This window comes from Lactuca serriola, chromosome 7 (genome assembly GCF_051521515.1).
Source record: "Lactuca serriola cultivar US96UC23 chromosome 7, Lser_US96UC23_V15, whole genome shotgun sequence".
NCBI lineage: Eukaryota > Viridiplantae > Streptophyta > Magnoliopsida > Asterales > Asteraceae > Lactuca > Lactuca serriola.
The window spans coordinates 54,965,574-54,985,855 of record NC_136414.1 but is presented as its reverse complement, the minus strand read 5'-3'; the positions used below and the strand labels follow the sequence as shown (position 1 = coordinate 54,985,855).

General features: G+C 33.8%; 2 protein-coding genes across 2 annotated transcripts; both read left to right on the top strand.

Moving 5' to 3' along the window:
• Positions 1 to 14,635: 14,635 nt before the first annotated feature.
• Positions 14,636 to 16,735, top strand: LOC145062435 (uncharacterized). Its single transcript, XM_079010043.1, has 3 exons — positions 14,636 to 15,119; positions 15,353 to 15,913; positions 16,004 to 16,735. The coding sequence occupies exons 1-3, from the start codon at positions 14,645 to 14,647 to the stop codon at positions 16,138 to 16,140; spliced, it is 1,173 nt and encodes a 390-aa protein (XP_078866169.1). The 5' UTR covers positions 14,636 to 14,644; the 3' UTR covers positions 16,141 to 16,735.
• On the top strand, positions 16,238 to 17,998 carry LOC145063977 (uncharacterized). The gene is made up of 4 exons (XM_079011523.1): positions 16,238 to 16,337; positions 16,487 to 16,534; positions 16,637 to 17,067; positions 17,161 to 17,998. The coding sequence occupies exons 1-4, from the start codon at positions 16,238 to 16,240 to the stop codon at positions 17,770 to 17,772; spliced, it is 1,191 nt and encodes a 396-aa protein (XP_078867649.1). The 3' UTR covers positions 17,773 to 17,998.
• Positions 17,999 to 20,282: the final 2,284 nt, after the last annotated feature.

The following is a 20,282-nucleotide window of genomic DNA, read 5'->3' as shown; positions in this document are numbered from 1 at the left end:
CCCTTCCCTGCCCCAATCAAGAAATAGAACTGATTAATCCGAAGCCAAGGGGTCGAGAAAGTCAACGACACTATTCTTGAACAACTTGGGGTCGGGCCTTATTTTTTTTAACTACTACAGATATGAAAATAATGGGAAAATAGGATTTGATTGTCAACTGTCCCTATCGGAAATAGGATTGACTACGGATTTGAGCCATAACACATGGTTTCATAAAACCACACGATTTTCCCGGTCTAAATCAAGCAGGTTTTTCATGAGGAAGATTTGGTTGGACGTGTTCTATTCAATACAGGTAGGAGAAGAACCCGAACCGGTATTTTTTAAAAAAAATAGAGGAAGCAGAACCAAGTCAAAATGATACAGATCAACCCTTTTTTGCTCCAAAGATCTTACCATTTTCGAAGGAACGGGAGTTCCATCTCTTTTCTATTTCCATTCAAGAGTTCTTATGTGTTTCCACGCTCCTTTGAGACACGGAAAAATGTACAAATTACTTTTCTTAAGAACATATATAGGATTCATCAATACAAAAGGATAATGGTAACCCCACCATTCACTACTTCATTTATGAAATTAATAGTAATAGAGATCCATGTCCTACCGAGACGGAGTTTGTAACTTGCTATCCTCTTACTTAACAGGCAAAGATTTGCCTCCATGGAAAGGATGAGTCATTTGGATCGACATGAGATTCCAACTACATTGCATTGTCAGAATCCATGTTGTATATTTGAAAGAGGCTTACCTCCTTGCTTCTCTCATGGTACAATCCTCTTCCCGCGGAGCCCCCTTTCTCCTATGTCCACAGAGACAAAATTTAGGGCTGGTGCCAATAGTTCATCACGGAAGAAAGGACTCACTAATCCAGGATCACTAACTAAGACTAATCTAATATGAATTAAATATAAAAGACCAATATAATATATAATAGAAAAGAACTGTCTTTTCTATATACTTTCCCGGTTCCACTACTACAATGGGCTTTACACAATCGATCGTATTATATAGATATCCCTTCAACACAACATAGGTCATCAAAAGGATATCGGAGACCCACCAAAGCACGAAAGCAAGGATCTTTCATAAAATGAGTTCCTATTCGAAGAGTGCATAACCACATGGATAAGCTCCCACTAACCTGTCAATTTAGGATCCAATTCGAGATTTTCCTTGAGAGGTATCGGGAAGGAATTGGAATAGAATAATACCGATTCAGAAGTTTACAATTAAGGATATAGTAAAGAAACAAAAATATAAAGAGGATAATTTAAATGAGTCTTCATAGTAAAATTTCGAATTGGATAACAATATAAAGAGGATAATAATATCCATTCAGAAGCAATATTTGGGCTAAAAAAATTGACAATTTTTTTATTCATTTTGGAAATTTGCATGTATGCACAATCAATAGTTATATGGCCAACTGATGAGCATAATTAGCAATCAATAGACTACTAACATGGACAATCAACAATTATTGTGCTCACCAGCAATCCTTATGACTGCTGATTGTGCTCATCAGTTTTCATATGACTGCATATTGTATTCATCAGTAGTCCATATGACAGCTGATTGTGCATAAATCCACATTTCGAACAAAAAAACCAAAAAAAAACCATCAAATCTTTTTTATCCTAAATATGGCTTAGATGCACCATTTGAAGAAGATTGGTGTGTAGGGTTTCAAAGCACTCCATGGATGATGGCAATAGGCCCCTTTGATGAATTCTAGGTTAAAAGCCCAAGACTTATCTTTTCCCTATAAATAGTCATGTATTATTCATAATTAGGGTTAAGAGTGATGCAAAATGTAGCCGCCACGTGAGGTTTCTTATGTAGTGTTAGATTCTTTAGTCTATGCTGAAAGTGTAATTTATTCCTCATATTTGAATAAATCGAGTGATCATTCGACCTAATCTTCATATTTGTGTTTGTTCTTATTTTTCGCATCTTGTTCATCAAATATCAATTAGGGTTTTAATCCCAACAAGTGGTATCAGAGCGGGTCTTTGAAGATCAATTGATTTTTGAAGTATCGGTTCTTGATTTGATAATTTTCTGCACAAGTTATTGAAGATTTTGGTGTTTTGGCGGTATGAAATTGTGACAACCCGATATTTCAACTCTTTGTAATGGCCTAAAAAGTCAAGTATTGTAACCACTTTTGAGTTAATGAAATTAACTTTGATAATAAAATGTCCAAAAAGTTTCTATTTAATTACCTACTATGTTTAATGTCATTAAACCGTGATCGTACGTAAAAAGAGTGCCCAAATCCGGATTCGTTTATTGAAGTTATGATTTTTCCAAGTTCGGCTTAGCAGCAGACAACTAAAAACTCGAATCGAAGATCGAGCGACTTTTGGCTGGAATGACCTAAACGAGAATCGAAGGTCTCGACAATGGTATTTCAGCAGTAAAAAGTCTGGCAAAAACTGACGTCAGATAAAGAAGTTATGAATTTATAACGAAATTCTCTTAAACACGTCATTTTAAAAATAAATAATAAAAATAATTTCAAAATTTGCCGACGGAATCTAAACGAAAGTTGTAGAGCGTAGTTTCACCTACGCGTGGATATAAAGAACATCAAAAACGGAATTCGTATTAATTAAATTAAATATAAATTTAATTATAAATTCTTGGTAATATCTGAAGAGGAGTCATCAGATAGGGCCGAGTTACGCCCTGCGTAAGCTCGTACGCCCCGCGTACTCAAGGCCAAGGCCTCGGATCGTCCACGTCCCGGTCTATGCGAAGCTAGCCCTGTCCCATCCGAAGTCCGAGGCAGTCGAGGATTCGGTCATGCGTGACGTACGCATACGCCCTGCGTACCCTCGTATGCCCCGCGTACCGAGGCGGTTCCCAACCCCTATAAAAGGGATGCGAGGTTCCGAAGAAAAGGGCCATTCTCTCTCATTTCTTTTGCGTTCTTGCCTCGTTTTCCGTGCCCGTGATAACCCAAAGCCCCGGTCATTTTGCTCAAGTCCCGAAGGTCGTTTTTACTCCCGAGATTCCTGAGGATCCCGAGAAAAATCCGTTTCCCGAGAAGAAATTATGCTCAGTTTCCATCTCGATTTCCGCAAACTTTCAAGTGAGTTCATACACTTATAATCCACACTTTTAAATATTTTATAAATACTTTTATATGCTTTTAAGGGGGGAAATACAAGTAAAACACACGATTATTATCGTGTGTTATATACATAAAGTTTCACTATACATTTTATCAACAGAATCATATGTGATTTATAACTATTATAAGGAAACTTTCGTATGCAAAATATATCACGATAACATCATATTCTTGGAAATGAAAAATGTGGTTATATATGTATATATGTTTATATTGGTACTATATAACTTATAACTTTTCATAGCAAGTGAACATTCTTACTAAGGATTTCTATACAAACAAGACACACTTTTAGAAAACTATAATAGGTATAGTTTTACGAGAACATTACGAACTTTTACATACTAGAAACACTATTTCAAGAAGTTTACTATCACATACAAGAACAAATGAACATTTTCATACATAAATCAGTTTTATACTAAATTTTGTGAGACATTAACTTCACGTACGTTCGAGTACGCATTTCAAGTCCTGGATTATATACCAGAATCCCTTGGAGGGGGAGCATGGTGTTTGTGTATAGATCTATACGGGCTTGACAACCCGCGCCCTGACTGTTAGCTACAGTCCACCATTTGGGGTGACAAACGTCAGAACATTCCAACGCCTAAAGAACGTTGTGTATAGGCATTTCTAGTCAATAGTATGGTTATAAAACTCACATGGAGTATTGAAAACACATTGATTTACAGGGTTTTTCGGAAGTATTGGAAATTTTATACTTACATACATTTTTAGAGTCAAACATTGGTCTTGAGAGAAGGCTACTTTTATACTAGTAGAAAATATAGGATTTTCTAGAATCAAACAAACAAGAACAAAACATTTCATTTCATACAAACATTGTCATTTAATACTTATGAAACTCACTAGCTTAAATGCTGATCTACTCTTTCAAAATTACTTGTATGTCCCAGGGATTCAGTAATTACAGGTAACAATATGCTTTTGAAGAAGGGATGCTGCGGCGCAAGTTTAATTTCATATTTTGGCATCATATTGTAATTGGTTTTGAACATGTAACTTTTGACAAATGTAAACTTTCAATTATATATATGATGGTTGTATTGCTTTCTTTACTATGTATTCATTTGTTACGTTACCACATGAAGTCATCCGCCCCCGAACGTTTCCGCCGTTCCGGTTTTTGGGTGTGACAGAAATCAAGATTTTTGTTCAAGTTACTGTTCATGGAGATTTATATTGTTCATCTGGTATTTTTTTAATCTTATTCCTTCTTCTGTTCATATTGGATCCGTTCTTTTTCTTCATCCAAAAATCCCTTTGTTTTGACCATATTGGATCCATTCGTATCAATTTTTTCTAATCTGGCCCAAACTCTTGGCTAATTCACTATACATGGTCCACATAATTATTGTCGATCCATTTTTATTCCTTGGCTGTATGCGTATTTTTCATCTAATTTTGTTCCTTCAATATTCTGTTCTAAATCTACAATCGATGTTTTTTTTTTGAGGTTAATGGTCTTCATCGTGTGTATATCAATTCTCATGAATCGATTTTTGTTAGTTTTAATGCAAGATCATATTTTTCATCAATTTTCTCGTTCCAGTTTGATTTCATGATTATTAATTTGATTCATGTTGAACTTGAAAATTTCTGATGATCTGTGAGTAAAATCGATCTTTGGAGAATCGATTGGGAGTTTGATTGAATGCATATCTCGATGTCTGATGATGAATGGATGAACAACGTTGTTTCTTGATTTAGATGGTCAAAATAGAAAAGTGAAAATTGGAATTACTGATCTGTGAACGATGCTATCATCTATGAGTGCAATCGAATGTATAGACTGAATTGATTTGCTGTGATTGTCGGATTCTCGGTTATTTATCCTGGTTCTGAGTTTGATCGGGATTGATGTGAAGACAGGCTCGTAATCTCCAAATGGGTATTGCCATCGGTGCTTAAAACAATCAAATTGGAAAGCCAAAATTAGTTTGATTGCTCATCGTTTTGATCAAATTGCAATGTTGGAACTTGAACGGGTGACAAAAGATGGATTTTGATCATTTTGTTCTTAATGAAGGGAAGGATGTAAATGAATTCAGAATGAGAATAATCGCAATTGTGAAGTTATTCAGAATCGGAAACGCAACATTCTTCTGCAATTGCAAATTGAACACATGTTCTTACGAGTCAAACCTCAAAAGTCAAAACTGTTGTGAAAATCTTTACCTGCGAACGATCAATGCTAGTTTTTTTTGGACTCGCACTCATATTGTTCATCGACTGTGATTCACATTGGAACTGTGGTCGATTGACTCGGAGCGAAAGGTATTAGAATCGGTGCTTATTTCAAAATCGATTGTGTGATGCGTATAAAATCAGATTGGTAACTGGAATGGGCAATGGTCGAATTGTTGGTCAAACGAAAACTCAAAATAAGGAATGGATTCGCTTCAAACATTACTGAACTCATTTTGAATGTTTCACCTGGGAATGCTCTCAATATCAGAAAAACGAACCTGGATTCGTGTTTGTATCAGTCTGCTAAGAACGAACTTGCATTCGTATGTTTGTGCTTGGAACGAAAGGCAGGACTGGGCTCGGATTCGCACTCAAGAACCTGTGATTGGATTCGTTGACATGGATTCGCCTTGGGGTAATGCTGATGAATTAGGACCGAACCTGGAACAACGAACTTGGGTTCGCTTGTTAATGGTTGAAGCAAACGGAGGAAGGACCGAAAGCGAAAGGAGTTTCGCCTGATGAAGCTTGGAATGGAAATAGAAACGAAAGGAACCGAACCTTCGGTTGGGTTGGCTTCAAGTGAATAATTGGCGGTCTTGAAACGAACTTAGTTTCGGTCACTTGAGCTCAGATTGCATGTTCGCGTTGTTATCGGTGTCCGCTGTGATGATTTCACGATTCCAATCATGTTCGTTTATGTAGTCAATGAATTGGGGAAGAAGATAAGCATGTCACATTTATGGTCCCTAAAACTTCGGAGAATTGACTCCTTTGGTCCTTATACGTTTCATGCCTTGGCAGTTTTGGATCATTTCCATATTTTGTTACAAATAAAGGGGTATATTGATGCAGAATTATCATTCCAGCCCCTGAATTTCAACAAGTGACAATTTCAGCCCATTTTTCGAAAAAGTTTACAATTTTAAGGGCTGGTGAACAGTTTTGAATTCTTTAATGCACATATTTTTTAGTGAACAGAAAAAATAAAGATTTCATCATGTTTTGGCGGTTCGCAAAGTCGTTTTTCGTGATAACGTCAAATTTTCACGACTTTTTTTTGGATTTTATACATTATTGTGTATATCATTTTGTCACGGGGGATCATAGTAAATTTTTATCCATTCAAGATCATTCTCATGACCATTTGAAGGATTTATAATCATGTTTTTGATTATAAATCGGGGGAGAATTTGGTATGGCCATTCGAAATTGGATTTGTGACTTTTCAAAGTTGAAGTTTTTTTGATAAAGCTTGTGGTAGAATCATGAAGGTAGCTTTTACAGCGGAAGTTCTTCATCGAGCTCTACTAAAGCTTTTACAGAGAAGTATCCTTTACAGCGGAAGTTCTTTATCGAGCTCTGCTAAGGACTTGTTATATCTCCGACTTCTTGTATTTTCTCGATCAAGTGGCGTTACGAATCTTAAAGTTTCGGTTGTTACATGATATTTTTTGATGGCTTATATCATTAGCTTATTTGAATATCATTGTGACTTGGAGGGGGAGCTCTTCAAAGAAAAGAAGTGATTCGGTTTCTTTGTTCTGAAATGGGTTTTTATGGCGGGTTTGGTTTTCATGAAGATTCTTTGGGATTACATTCAAAAATGAAGTTTAAAGACATTACTTCAGTGCTTGATTTATATATCCTAGAGCCCGTGTTTGAAGACTATTGAAGAATCAAGATTAGTGGCTTGCTTCATATATTCCTCGTTGCAGATCTTTTTATTTGCTAGATGCTTGTTTTGGAAGTTAAAGCATTGTCATCCATTCCATACTTTGAGGGGGAGATTGTAGGGTTTCAAAGCACTCCATGGATGATGGCAATGGGCCCCTTTGATGAATTCTAGGTTAAAAGCCCAAGACTTATCTTTTCCCTATAAATAGTCATGTATTATTCACAATTAGGGTTAAGAGTGATGCAAAATGTAGCCGCCACGTGAGGTTTCTTATGTAGTGTTAGATTCTTTAGTCTATGCTGAAAGTGTAATTTATTCCTCATATTTGAATAAATCGAGTGATCATTCGACCTAATCTTCATATTTGTGTTTGTTCTTATTTTTCGCATCTTGTTAATCAAATATCAATTAGGGTTTTAATCCCAACATGGTGTTTTTGGTTTTGAAAAATGATGAACAGATTATGAGTTCATAAGTTCTCATAAATCTTTTGGTTCTCAAAAGAACTTGGCTATATATATATATATATATATATATATATATATATATATATATATATATATATATATATATATATATATATATATATATACACAAAATAAAAAACATGTGTTACCCTTTTAAAATATAAAATGTGTTTGTTGACAACATAAAGACATTTTTAATAGTTTTTTTTATCACCTTTAGTGATAACTTTTTTTTTGTTGATGCATTCTATAGCAAGTTTAGTACGTTACATTTAGGACTTATGATAAAATATATTGGTCAACTTAATATCACTATTGGTTTTCCCATCTTTGTCTAGTGAAAGAGTAAAGGACTTTTTAGGAATCATACATACTAATGTATACGTTCCTTCAAAACCATGTCCAGATATCGTGACAGATATTTCATCACCTTCACTGACGATTTCAGTCATTATGGTTATGTTTACTTGATGAAACAAAAGTATGAAGCATTTGAAATGTTCAGGTTGTTTCAAAATCAAGTTGAAAATCAACTAAATAAAACCATTAAAATGATTTGTTCTCGTAGAGAAGGTGAGTACCTTTGCCAACAAATAAACATGAACCAAGACCTTCTTTATAACCAGAAACCCTATACTCTAGTTCCTTGAACATCGAGGAATCCTTCACGTCATTAATAGTGATCGTTGTTCTATCATACAACATGGTATCAACATAATAATTATAAGAATTCAGTAGAGAGCACAACAAAATAAGAGTTTGATTCTCATCTTCATATATAACTTCAACACATTGTAGATCGTTAATGATATGATTAAAATTGTCCAGATGATCCTTTACCTGGGTAGTTTCTGTTATTTGGAGGATATACAAATGAAGATTCTGATACAACTGATTCATGAGAGAGTTATTCTGATACTTATCATAAAGTTTCTCCCACATCCCAGCAACAATCATTTGATCGACAACCTCTCGTAACATCTAATCAATCAAGCTTAACAAATAGCAATGCGTTTTTTCCAAAAATCTTTATTTGGTGTCTCAGCCATGTTGCTTAATAATTTTGTTTCTCCTTCCAAAGTAGTTGAAGCAAAAATCCCTCATATTCACCTTCCACAAAGTGAAGTCATTCGAGTTATTTAATTTCTCCACCTCAAATTTGTAGAGTGACATCTCTTCAATCAACAAGGAAACCGTAGATCTAATACTCATTGTCATGAAGAAAACGAGAATAATCACACACACACGCACAAACACAAAGACACAATATTTACATGGTTCGATCCATATGACATGTGTCCAGGAGTTAGAAGAAGTATTCTTATTTAAAATATTAAAAACGATATTATAGTATAGCACCATCTCAACCCTAGTTATCATTCATTATATGTAGAGAAAATACAACATGAACGCTAGCTAAACTCAGGATAGGTCTCCATCTTGTCAGTTGACTAATAGCCAAACTAATGGTTTGCTAGCCGTGAGTCTGCCAGCTACCCACCAACTAGCATTAGTCAGCAATTTTCAAGTCACATTTACCAATTAGTAAAGCTCTAAAGAAGCGCACATCATGCACTTCAGCAAGATCTTTTTGAACCTCAAGTTGAACATGCTTTAAAACTGGCATTATTGACCTCATTAATAGGTTGATAATGAGGTCCATATTTAAAAAGGCGACATAAAACATTTATCGTATACAACCATGGAAATCGGGATTGTGACGATGAATAATGGTGAAGAAAATGCAATTGTGTTCGAGAATATACAACTAAAGTTGTAACATCTTTTATGGTTAATGAGTGGTTTTATAACTGCTAAATAGTGATTTATGATGGCCAATATTGTGATTCGGTTTTGCTCTGATTTGATTTGACGGCTCCAAATGTATAAACATTGAAGAATTGGAAACCTCTTTTATGGTTAATGAATGGTTTTATAAGCTAACAATCACCGAGGAATCACTTGCAATGGTAGAGCCGATGTGAGGAACTGCCGCTAATATCCAAAAATCAAAACTTTAGCGATGGATTGAACTTGTAGTTTTGATGAGAGGTAAGGTGAGATTGTCTTGGGATTCTACGGGGGGCGACATGACCACGAACTTTAGTGGTGATGGTAGTAATGTGATGGCTTCGGATGGAGTAAAATAGGGTTACGACTTGAAGGAGTCTGAACTTGTCAACCATATATGGTACTTCGGATACGGTATTACTGTTGTTTCGGGCTCGTGTTATGGGTCAGGTGAAGAAGTGTACGCAACGGCGGATCCTAATAAAGGTCGGGGGGGAGGGGGGGGGGGGGGGGATGACCTCCCGAGTTTTAAGCCTAATACCTTATGTATTGTTTTATTTTAAAAATATTAAATCTATTGTGGTTATATTAGTTAATTTGTCCACCTTGTTTATATTTACAAAATTAAGTTATGAACCAACAAAATCATCCGAAAAACACTCATGAAATCAAAAATAAAATCTTTGATAAAATAACTAATAAATTCAAAAGAGTTCTATTACAAAAGGAAACACATAATAATAATAATAATAATAATAATAATAATAATAATAACTATTTTTAAAACTCTATTATGAGAAATTAAATATCCGCGTACTTTTTTTCCTACAAATCCTACTACCTAATTAAATGATAACATGTGTCACATTAGTATACTAAAATATTACTAAATTTCATTTAATGAGCATTAAATATTACACATGTCACTATTTAATTCGGTATAAGGATTTGTAGAAACAAAAAGTATGATAATATTTAATTTCTCCAAAATTATTAACTCAAGATTTGAGTTTAAAAAACAATAAAGATCCTGAAATTTCAAAGCCGTAAACATCCAAATCTCACCGGAATAACGTCGTCGACAAACTGCATCTTGCCCACATGTGACAGGTCTTTGTCGTCATTTGTCGGACCACCGTTTCTCCTTCGCCAGCTTATCGCTTCTCCGCATTGCTCTCTTTTCTCTGTCGTTCTCTTTACCTATTGTCGGTGACCACTCTCCTTTTCCGATCTACTCCACAGATTCCACAAGAAGACTATAGCAGTATTTTTTTTTCCTTTCTATCTCTATCTCTCTTTAGTCCTATTCCCTTTCTCATGCTTTATGCATGTGATTCTAAGACTTTAGTACTTGAGATGATGGTGGAGGACATATATGCATTTAGGCATTTAGCAGACGTACTTTATTTGAAAAGTCTTTATCCTTTTAACGATGACATTTATTTTAAATTTATTGATATTATTTATTGGTTTTCTATTATATAAAATCTTTGTAAACACTAAAAACAGAATCGATTAAAATCACAATATATTATTTACTTAAGGCTTTAATTGAAATCATCATAAAAAACATTCAATAACTTGTATTTTATTACAAATGTAGATGTTTGCTATAATATATTTGTTGGTTGTTATTTTATTTTTAGTTATATTTTGTTATTTAGAAATTGCTATCAACATGAAAAAACAATCTGACTATTAATGTGTTGTTTAAAAGAAACGTGTCAATGCTACTCAAGATCCCAAAAAAACACTGGATATTGTTGTTTAAAAGAAACGTGTCAATGCTACTTAAGATCCCAAAAAAACACCCGATATTATTTTGGACGAAAATATCCAACGTCTAGTATTTCAGCTGAAATGGAATTTGTTACAAACAATTGTGCAAGACTTGAAAATTACAAATTTGAAGAGTGATATAACAATATTTTTTATCAGTTTTCTTGTTTCGAATTTAGATCTAGTACATAAATGATTTGTTGATGCAGTTAAAATAGTTATTTGATGTGGTTATTGAACTGCACTAAAAAATATCGCATCAAAAAATACCCTCATTTAATAGTGCGGTTATAAAACCGCCTCAAAAAATAGTCAAAACCGCACCAAAAAATAGTAGAGGAAAAATAAAAACCGCACCATAAAATGATGAAAACCGCCCCAAAAAATGCAAACAACACCAAAAAAAACCAACCCACCGGAAACCACCCTTAAACCACCATCATCTCTATCGTGTGTTTGTTGCCGAGAACACAAGATTCACCAAGCCACACCATTTTTATCGCCATTAACCACCGTCGAGCATCTCTACATTGACCTCCTTTATAACCGAGCATAAACCACCACCAGTTGACACCATCGTCATCTGCCCTACCTTTGCCGGAAACCACCATTACAGCCACAAAGAACACCCAACATCCCCCGTTACCATCGTTTTTTCCACCTTAAACAAACCAAACGTAAATCAGTAAAAAAAAAAGGAAGAAGAACAAAAATTAGTTTATCTGCATACCTTCCATCTCCACCACTAACCACCGTCAACACCGACAACATATGTCGTGCCTTTACTGAGAACCATCGAAGCACCGATCAACCAACTTACTTCACCTTAAACAAACCAAACGTTAATCAGAACAAGAAAATAAGGAAGAAGAAAAGAGATATGCTTCTTGTGTTGTCTGTAAAAAGGGGTAAAGCACACGCAGGGCACACATACTTTTAGAGAGAAATGAAAATATAGAAGGAAAAAGAAAATATAGGAGGGAAATGAAAAATTCAAAGGATCAACCAACTTGTAGCTTGCTTGAACATGAAAACTTTGAACAAAATTTGGAGGGATCTCGTGAAGAATGAAAAAATCGAATGAAATTTTTAGGGGGAAGATTAATGGCGCGGTTGAATGTTTTTTAGTGCGAATTATTTTTTGGTGCGAATTATTTTTTTAGACGGTTTTCGAAATTATTTTTTAGTGTGGTTTTGGAAAACCGCCTCAAAATTGCTTTAATGGTGCAATTTTGGGAAACCACACTAATAAAGCCATTTTATAGTGCGGTTATCTTCTTTTTTGATGTTGTAGATATTTAATAAGGCGGTTTTTAGAAAGGACCGCATCAAAAAAATAAAAACAATTTGCACTATTAAATGACTTGTGTAGTAGATATGTTATAATTTTGAAACAATTTTTTTGTCTACCTGGTTGTGTTTTGAAATTTTAATTTCGGTCCCCTTGTTATTGTTTTTGTGTTCCGCCCATAAGTGTATGTTATTTTAGATTCGGTATATATATATATATATATATATATATATATATATATATATATATATATATATATATTGAAGAAGTAAGGAAGATAGAGTTTGAGAGAGAGGGTGCAAGAGAGGAAGGGAGGGGATACGTCTTAAATGGTGAGACACATGTGTGTATATGTGTATACTAGACGAATGTCTGCGCTTTGCGCAGAAATACTTATATAGTTGAAGTCTTTACAAATATATGTTTTTTAAATATAGCAATAACGTTTTTGTTAATTTAATATAATAATTTGTACACTAAATTGATATAATATATTGATTATTTTGAATTATATGATAATATATGCATCTATTATAACTGCATAATCTTAATCGTCTGAATGACTTCTATCCGCGAGTTACACATGAATAAAATTAAATATAATATATGGTTTAATGTTATTTATAGTTGTTATTGTTAGTTATTTTTTTTTAAATTTATTTGCTTAATGTTTTAATTTCTATCATTATAATTATTTAAAACATCAAACATTATTTTTTGATTTTAAAGGTAACAATATAATCATTTATATACAGTTATTTTTAACTATTGTTATTGTAAGTTATTTTAAGCTACTTATTTGAAAACTTTTAACGGTTACAAAAATATATTTAGGAAATAGTTTAGTTAAATTGAGATTACAATTTAGTATTTGCATTTATCATTATAATTTATCACTTTTAACTATTTACAAAATATGTTTTGGTTTTATTAAGTGGAACTGAAATTTATATTTAGGTTGACATTGTAATGTTATATTTAAATTAATAATTTAAGAATTTTGTCCAAACTGTTCTAAAGTTGTAGCTTTAAACGAATAATGGTTTACATACAACAACATATTAAATCTAATAAGTTAAGTATATTATGTTAAAAGTTAAAGACATAACTTTATAAGTACAAGTAAAAATATTATTTTAAAATTGAAATTTAGTATATTTATGATTAAGCTTTAGGTTTAATATTTATTTAACCTTATTAACCAACTTATAATCATTATTAGAAAGACACTACAATTAATCACTTTTAACTATTAACAAAATATTCTTTGGGTTGTTTAAGTTCAACTGAAATTTATATTTAAGTTGATCATGTAATATTATATTCAAATTAATAATTTAAATATTTTATACAAATTGTTCCAAAATTATATCTTTAAATTGATAATGGTTTACATCCAACAATATATCAAAACTAATAAATTAAGTATACTATGTTAAAAGTTAAAAAAAAAAAAAAAAAAAAAAAAAAAAAAAAAAAAAAAACCATAACTTTATAAGTAGAAGTACATATATTATTTTAATATTGAAATTTAATTTATATATGATTACACTTTAGGTTTGATATTTATTTAACCTTTTTAACAAACTTATAATTATTATTAGAAAAAAATTGAAAAGTCATGAGAGTTTCAAATGAATGTGGTGAAACGAAAAAAAATATTTCCTTTATAATATAATATGATATGATATGATGATGTGTGTGTTTGTGAGAGAGAGGAGTCTAATTTTATTTTAGTTTTAAACTAAAAACATATTAAAATAAATATTTAAAAAATACAAATAATAGACTTTTTCCTTATTTCACAACCATCTTTTGTTAATAAAGTTAGTCAACAGAAACGTTTACTCCAAAAAAGGCAATCCATGTATAAAAAAAAAAAAAAAAAAAAAAAAAAAAAAAAAAAAAAAAAAAAGTTAGAAAAACATTAAAAAGTGTTAAGACCATTTTGTGAAAATTTGTCTAATTTCAATGATGGGATAATAAATTCATCTTGTGCAAAAATAATAATAATAATAATAAATCAAAAATCAAAAAAGTTCACGGCTCTTTGACTACTTCTACAGTATTAAGGTAGGTAAATAATTTTCATACTGTCGATTGCTAATTAACTTTTTCTAATTAATATTCTTTGCTTAACATCTTTGTTAGAAATGGTATAATTCCGGAGGATGCAATCTGAAAGTAGTGGCTTTGTGGGCACCACAGATCAACTCCAATTTTGTATTTAAGACGTGTAAGAGGATGCAACGAGGATCGAAAGAAAGAATAAAAAACATACAAAGATGGCAAGCACAAGCTCTAATCCACAAGAACCACATGTCGCACTGGAAGTTGGAGAAGAAGAATACCCATATCCGTATTCATCACGTGTTTGTGCATCAAACCTTACTAGTGTGAAGCTGAGTGGTAAGGCGAAGTTTGTTATGTGGAAAACACAAATGCTATGTCTCTTAGAGAGTCATGGTATGTCTGGTTTCATCGATGGAACACTTGTAAGCCCTCAAACAAGTGTTTCCGGGAAAGAGAAAGTCGGTGACCATCAAACTCGTCACAAGCAGTGGAGAAGATCAGATGCCCTGGTGAAGGGTTGGATTCTCAGTTCTCTCTCTGAAGAAACACTCGGGTATGTTCTGAAACGTCTCTCAGAGAAACTCCATCATCAAGAGAGAAATGCATCTGATTTTAGTGCAAAAGATGTATGGGACGAACTGCAGACTATCTATGGTCCTGCTGTTCTTCCACAATTGCTAGTTTCAGGTACAACCTTTAATTTATTTCGATATTCCAAGTCTCATATACATGATAAAAAAAGGTTTTACATAGAGTTTTTACTATGATACCCGTTCGCTGTTGTTTCCACTTCATTTAAATCCATTGTTCCTCCTTTGAAATTAATCCCTATTTATTAGACTAGATGGACAACATCTATATTTTCTCTATATATCTTATCGTTTTTTTACCTTCATAACAACATTACGCAAATTAATTAGATAAACCGCAAGACATAAGAGAAGCATGGTCAGACGACCAATATTTAATATTAAAAGAACAAGAAGACAAAAGAAGAAAGTCTGCACTCCAAAAATTATACCAGGCTGCTATATCAAGAGATTGGGATTCCGTCCATGCTGTTTTTAAGAGAGAAAACATTACTGTGATAGACAAAATGACGAATAATGGCAACACACCACTCCATATAGCAGTGGGTGCAACTAAGAAGGCAGACCTATTACAGAAACTGCTGGAAAGGACACCGGAAAACACACGACTGTTAGATCTAACAAATTCAGATGGATGCACACTACTTCATGTTGCTGCTATTGTTGGCAACACCGAAGCTGCTGACATCTTGGTGGGAAGAAACCGAGAATTGTTATTGGCCAAGGACAACGAGGGTCACACGCCACTAGCCATAGCTCTATCTAATATGCATACTCAGACGTCTAAGCAGCTGTTACAATACATTAATACTGACATAGAGAAGGATGCTCTGTTTTCTGGCACAAGTGGTGAAGAGCTTCTAGTTGTTGTTATATCTTCTAAAGATTTTGGTAAGTGTAATTTAACTGGATTCATCATTCAAATTCCAATAGTATAAAAACTAACCACTTGGGATAACTTTAGAATATTGATGTATGTAGGTTTGGCACATGATATGATGCTTCACTACAAACGTGGGCCATTGGATAGTGACGCTGTGCCAATGGCTATAGCTCAAAATTTCCCATGCCGTAGTATCTTGGAAGAATATAAAAGTTTGTTGATTTTTATATCTTGATTTTGCACGTTTTTTACCTTCTCATGATTTATTATTAGGCCTCTGTGACGAACTTATGGTACACTGATTTTTCTATGTTGAAGGGGCTATTGATATAATGCATGGCAGAGTTGAAGCTGTTTTCCAAAAGGCTTTTTATTCTGTGTATAACAGATGCAGTTTCTTGGTTGGTATAGTATGGTGGTTATTCTTATTTGGTATGTCATTTGATATTGTATTCGACAGATCTTTATGTTGTAGACAAAACAACCAGCAATAAGAATTAAGTGTTATCTCAACTTTTAACTTATTGATTGAACAATACATAATTTTATGATTCTAACAAAATTTCTATAATCTAATGCAGGTTTTTATGGGATTATTATACTTTTCCCATTAATCATTAAGTTGTTAGGTAATATGAATCAAAAGCTAGCATCATTGAATAACCAAAAATAGAATTGAAGAAAATGTCTATTTCTTTTTTAAAGATTGCTCATCTGAGTCTATGATGTAGTGTCTCCATTCATCAAAGAGAGAGTTCGAATTCGTAAGGAAGCTATCAATTTATTAGAAAACGTATGCCATTCGATAAAGTTATTTAAAGACTCCAGCAATTACCATCACTATTATACGAATCCGATTTTTGAAGCCACGAGACAAAACGCATACGAATTTGTAGAATATATTGTGTCTAACTTTCCTGATGCAATTTGGTGTACCAATGAAGATGGTCACAACATTATTCAATATGCTGTGATAAACCGTTCAGAGAAGGTTTACAACCTACTGTATCAGATGAGTGTACATAAGAATGTTTATAGAACAATTAAAGACTCGCATGGTAATAACTTGTTGCATTTGGCTGCAAGATTGGCACCTAACGACAAATTGAATCATGTATCAGGGGCAGCCTTACAAATACAACGTGAACTGCAATGGTTTAAGGTAGGAATCTTTGATGAATCAATTTTCTAATACCTAATGTTTTGAGGCGAAATATTATTTATAAAGCATGGTTAACACATTCTAATATTGTAGGAAGTTGAAAGATTTGTATGTCCTCTAAACATCATACAAAAGAACTCTTTCGACGAAACACCTCAATTGGTATTTACAAGAGAACACAAGGACCTTGTGATTGACGGAGAAAAATGGATGAAGGCCACTGCTGAATCCTACACGATTACAGCTGCCTTAATCACCACCATTGTGTTTGCAGCAGCTATTACAGTGCCTGGAGGAAACAAGGACACTGGGATACCGGTTTTTACTAACAACAATGCGTTCAAAATATTTGCAATATCAGTTGCAATATCATTATTCACATCAGCTACTTCATTGTTAATGTTTTTGTCGATTCTCACTGCACGTTTTGCGGAGCAAGACTTTCTCTTCATGTTGCCTACAAAGTTGATAATTGGTTTGGCCACCTTGTTCATTTCAACGACAGCCATGATATCAGCTTTTAGTGCAACGTTGTACCTTGTCTTTGGTCAAAGCAACGCAAGGATTCTTATTCCCATAGTTGTGTTGACATGCCTACCAATTACTTCTTTTGTAACCCTCCAATTCCCTCTTGTCATAGACTTGATGAGTGCCACATATGGTCGTAGTATTTTTCGTAAGCAAAATGATAGTATATTCTATTAAATCTTTGTGCATGATTATATAGGATGGTAGACTAACTAGATGTGAAAATTGGCAGAAATACTCATTTCACTTTGAGTTGGATATGTGGGAATCTAAGTAGAGGTGATAAGTATTTGGACCTAGATATGGTCTCTACTTTGTAATCAAGACTATTTGTGTGAAAGGGAGAGACCTAATGATTTTCAAAATTATGTATATTCAATTTCATTACAAAGCCATGTATATATACACGAATGTTACAGGAAACTACATGTGGAAATATGTCTTCCAAAATTGACAAGTTCTGCTGAGTTCAACGAATATTTTGTCTTTCTAGCAATCCAAATTTAAAATTGGTGTTCCAGGCCTAAAAAGGGGATCAGGTCTAAAATGCATGTTTTAGGTCTAAAAATGATTTGCTCCTTAAATGCATTTGCTTCATTGTTGAAGGGCCAATTTTGCTGAATTGGAAAAACCTTTCCCGTTTTATGTGACACATCGTTTTGAAATAAAATAAAGAGAGTTCTTTTCTCCCTCTTTTGGATCAACATTTTCTATGGTTTCAACCATTTATCACCAAATCATTATAGCTCATTGTAATCTCTTTCATCAAGCTCTGTAAACACTATAATATTTTAGTGGAACAGTTCTCGACTTCCTCCACTCGTGATTTTTTCCTGATTTGGGTTTTTGTAACACTCCTAGAAATCACAATAAATTTAAAATTTTTTAAACCAGCCATGCATTAAAATTATTTACAGACAAATCATTATTTAAAAAACATTATTTCAAATCAGAGTTTTCCTAAAACTCGAAGACATAAAAACTAAAAGTTGGATAAGATCACGCATCTGTCTTTCCACAATAGATCCTCAGAAGTACCTGAAACCACAAACTAAAATTATAAGCTAAAGCTTAGTGAGTTCCTCCAAAGTACCAACACACCAGATAACGAGCAAACATGCAAACATAAGCAGACAACCTGATTGGACCGCCTTACAGGGCCTACAACCTATCTGGAGCGCTCCATGAGCAGCCGGCCTGACTGGACCGGCTCGCAGGGCTTATAACCTATCCGGACCGCTCTACCGTCCTTCGGCCTGACTGGACCGCCTCGTAGGGCCTACAGCCTATCCAGTCGTCCTCGGGTTTCTTCACCTACAGCACAAAGCAGGACGACCTTAACCCAACACAACATGTCGACATATGCAACAAACAAACATAAACACAGAGCCAACAACATAGATAATCATACAGATCTATTGAACAACTACAACTATCATATCACTATCCTGACTAGGATAAATAATCTAGTGGGTTGGCCTTGGTGCCTTCAACCCACGGGTACAATGAGGAAAACTCACCTCACAGTCCGAATGCAGTCTAAATAACTCCCAGCTCTGACAACCGGCTCAACCCAAATCCTAAATGTCAAAACATTTCTCACTCTAAATTAATAACATTTTCCCAAAATACCCTTGGTCAAAACTGGTCAAAATCAACAAGTCAACCGAGTCAACCCAGCCGAGTCAACCCGAGCTCGTATACGGGGCGTCCTTCAAATGTACGTGAGGCGTGCTAGCGGTCCGAGACGTCGGGGCCAAATCTGCGTACGCACAGCGTACCATTAGGTATGCCCAGCATTCGCAGCAGTTCTGTTCTTAACCGATTAAGAGCTTAATCCTTCGACTTAATACGTCCAAAGGTAGATCCAAGGCCAAAATATCACTAAGTGTCATAAAGTTTCCAACTTTATGACTTTTCATGTCCATTAAGTGCTTAATACACAAAATCTCAACATCTTAATGCCTTATGACCTTCTAGAGCATGCATGGAGAAAAACTAACCATCAAGATCACATTTTTATGACTCAAGAATCCCCATAAGGTCTAAAAGGACGACTTCTTTGGTTAAGAGCATGGCATGCTCAAGAATCACCATATTTGGGACCAAAAGGGTTCTAAATGAAGAAATGGCTAGATTTACAAGATAGGGTGATCAAGTTAAAAACTTTTTACCTCCTGGAGGTTGCTAGCAATAGGGGTGTGCAAAAAATCTGCAAAATCGAAAAACTGAACCGATCCGATCAATCCGAAACAAAAAAAACCATAACCAAAATAAACCGAAATAGAAAAAAGCCAAAACCGAAAAAAAAAAAAAAAAAAAAAAAAAAAAAAAAAAAAAAAAGACTATATATGGGTTGGTTTCGATTTGGATATTTAGGTATCTGTGGGTCCCCGAACCGAACCGTCATATATTATTCAAACATTATTTCTATTGTTCATGAAGCATTATTTCTAATACAGAGAGTGAAAGATTGGCACACAATAAATAAATAAATAAATAATGATAAATATTAGTAATATAGAAATAAAAATATTAAAGATCCTACTTGTATGATTGTAATCTTTTTGGATTCAAATAAAAATATTAAAGATCCTACTTGTATGATTGCAATCTTTTTAGATTCAAATAAAAATATTAAAGATCCTACTTGTATGATTGCAATCTTTTTAGATTCACTATAAGTA

Coding starts and splice junctions, on each gene's coding strand:
- LOC145062435 (XM_079010043.1), top strand. CDS start 14,645: ATGGCAAGCACAAGCTCTAATCCACAAGAACCACATGTCGCACTGGAA. Junction 15,120..15,352: donor TCCACAATTGCTAGTTTCAG/GTACAACCTTTA, acceptor CAAATTAATTAG/ATAAACCGCAAGACATAAGA. Junction 15,914..16,003: donor TATATCTTCTAAAGATTTTG/GTAAGTGTAATT, acceptor TGATGTATGTAG/GTTTGGCACATGATATGATG.
- LOC145063977 (XM_079011523.1), top strand. CDS start 16,238: ATGCATGGCAGAGTTGAAGCTGTTTTCCAAAAGGCTTTTTATTCTGTG. Junction 16,535..16,636: donor ATTAATCATTAAGTTGTTAG/GTAATATGAATC, acceptor TCTATGATGTAG/TGTCTCCATTCATCAAAGAG. Junction 17,068..17,160: donor GTGAACTGCAATGGTTTAAG/GTAGGAATCTTT, acceptor CTAATATTGTAG/GAAGTTGAAAGATTTGTATG.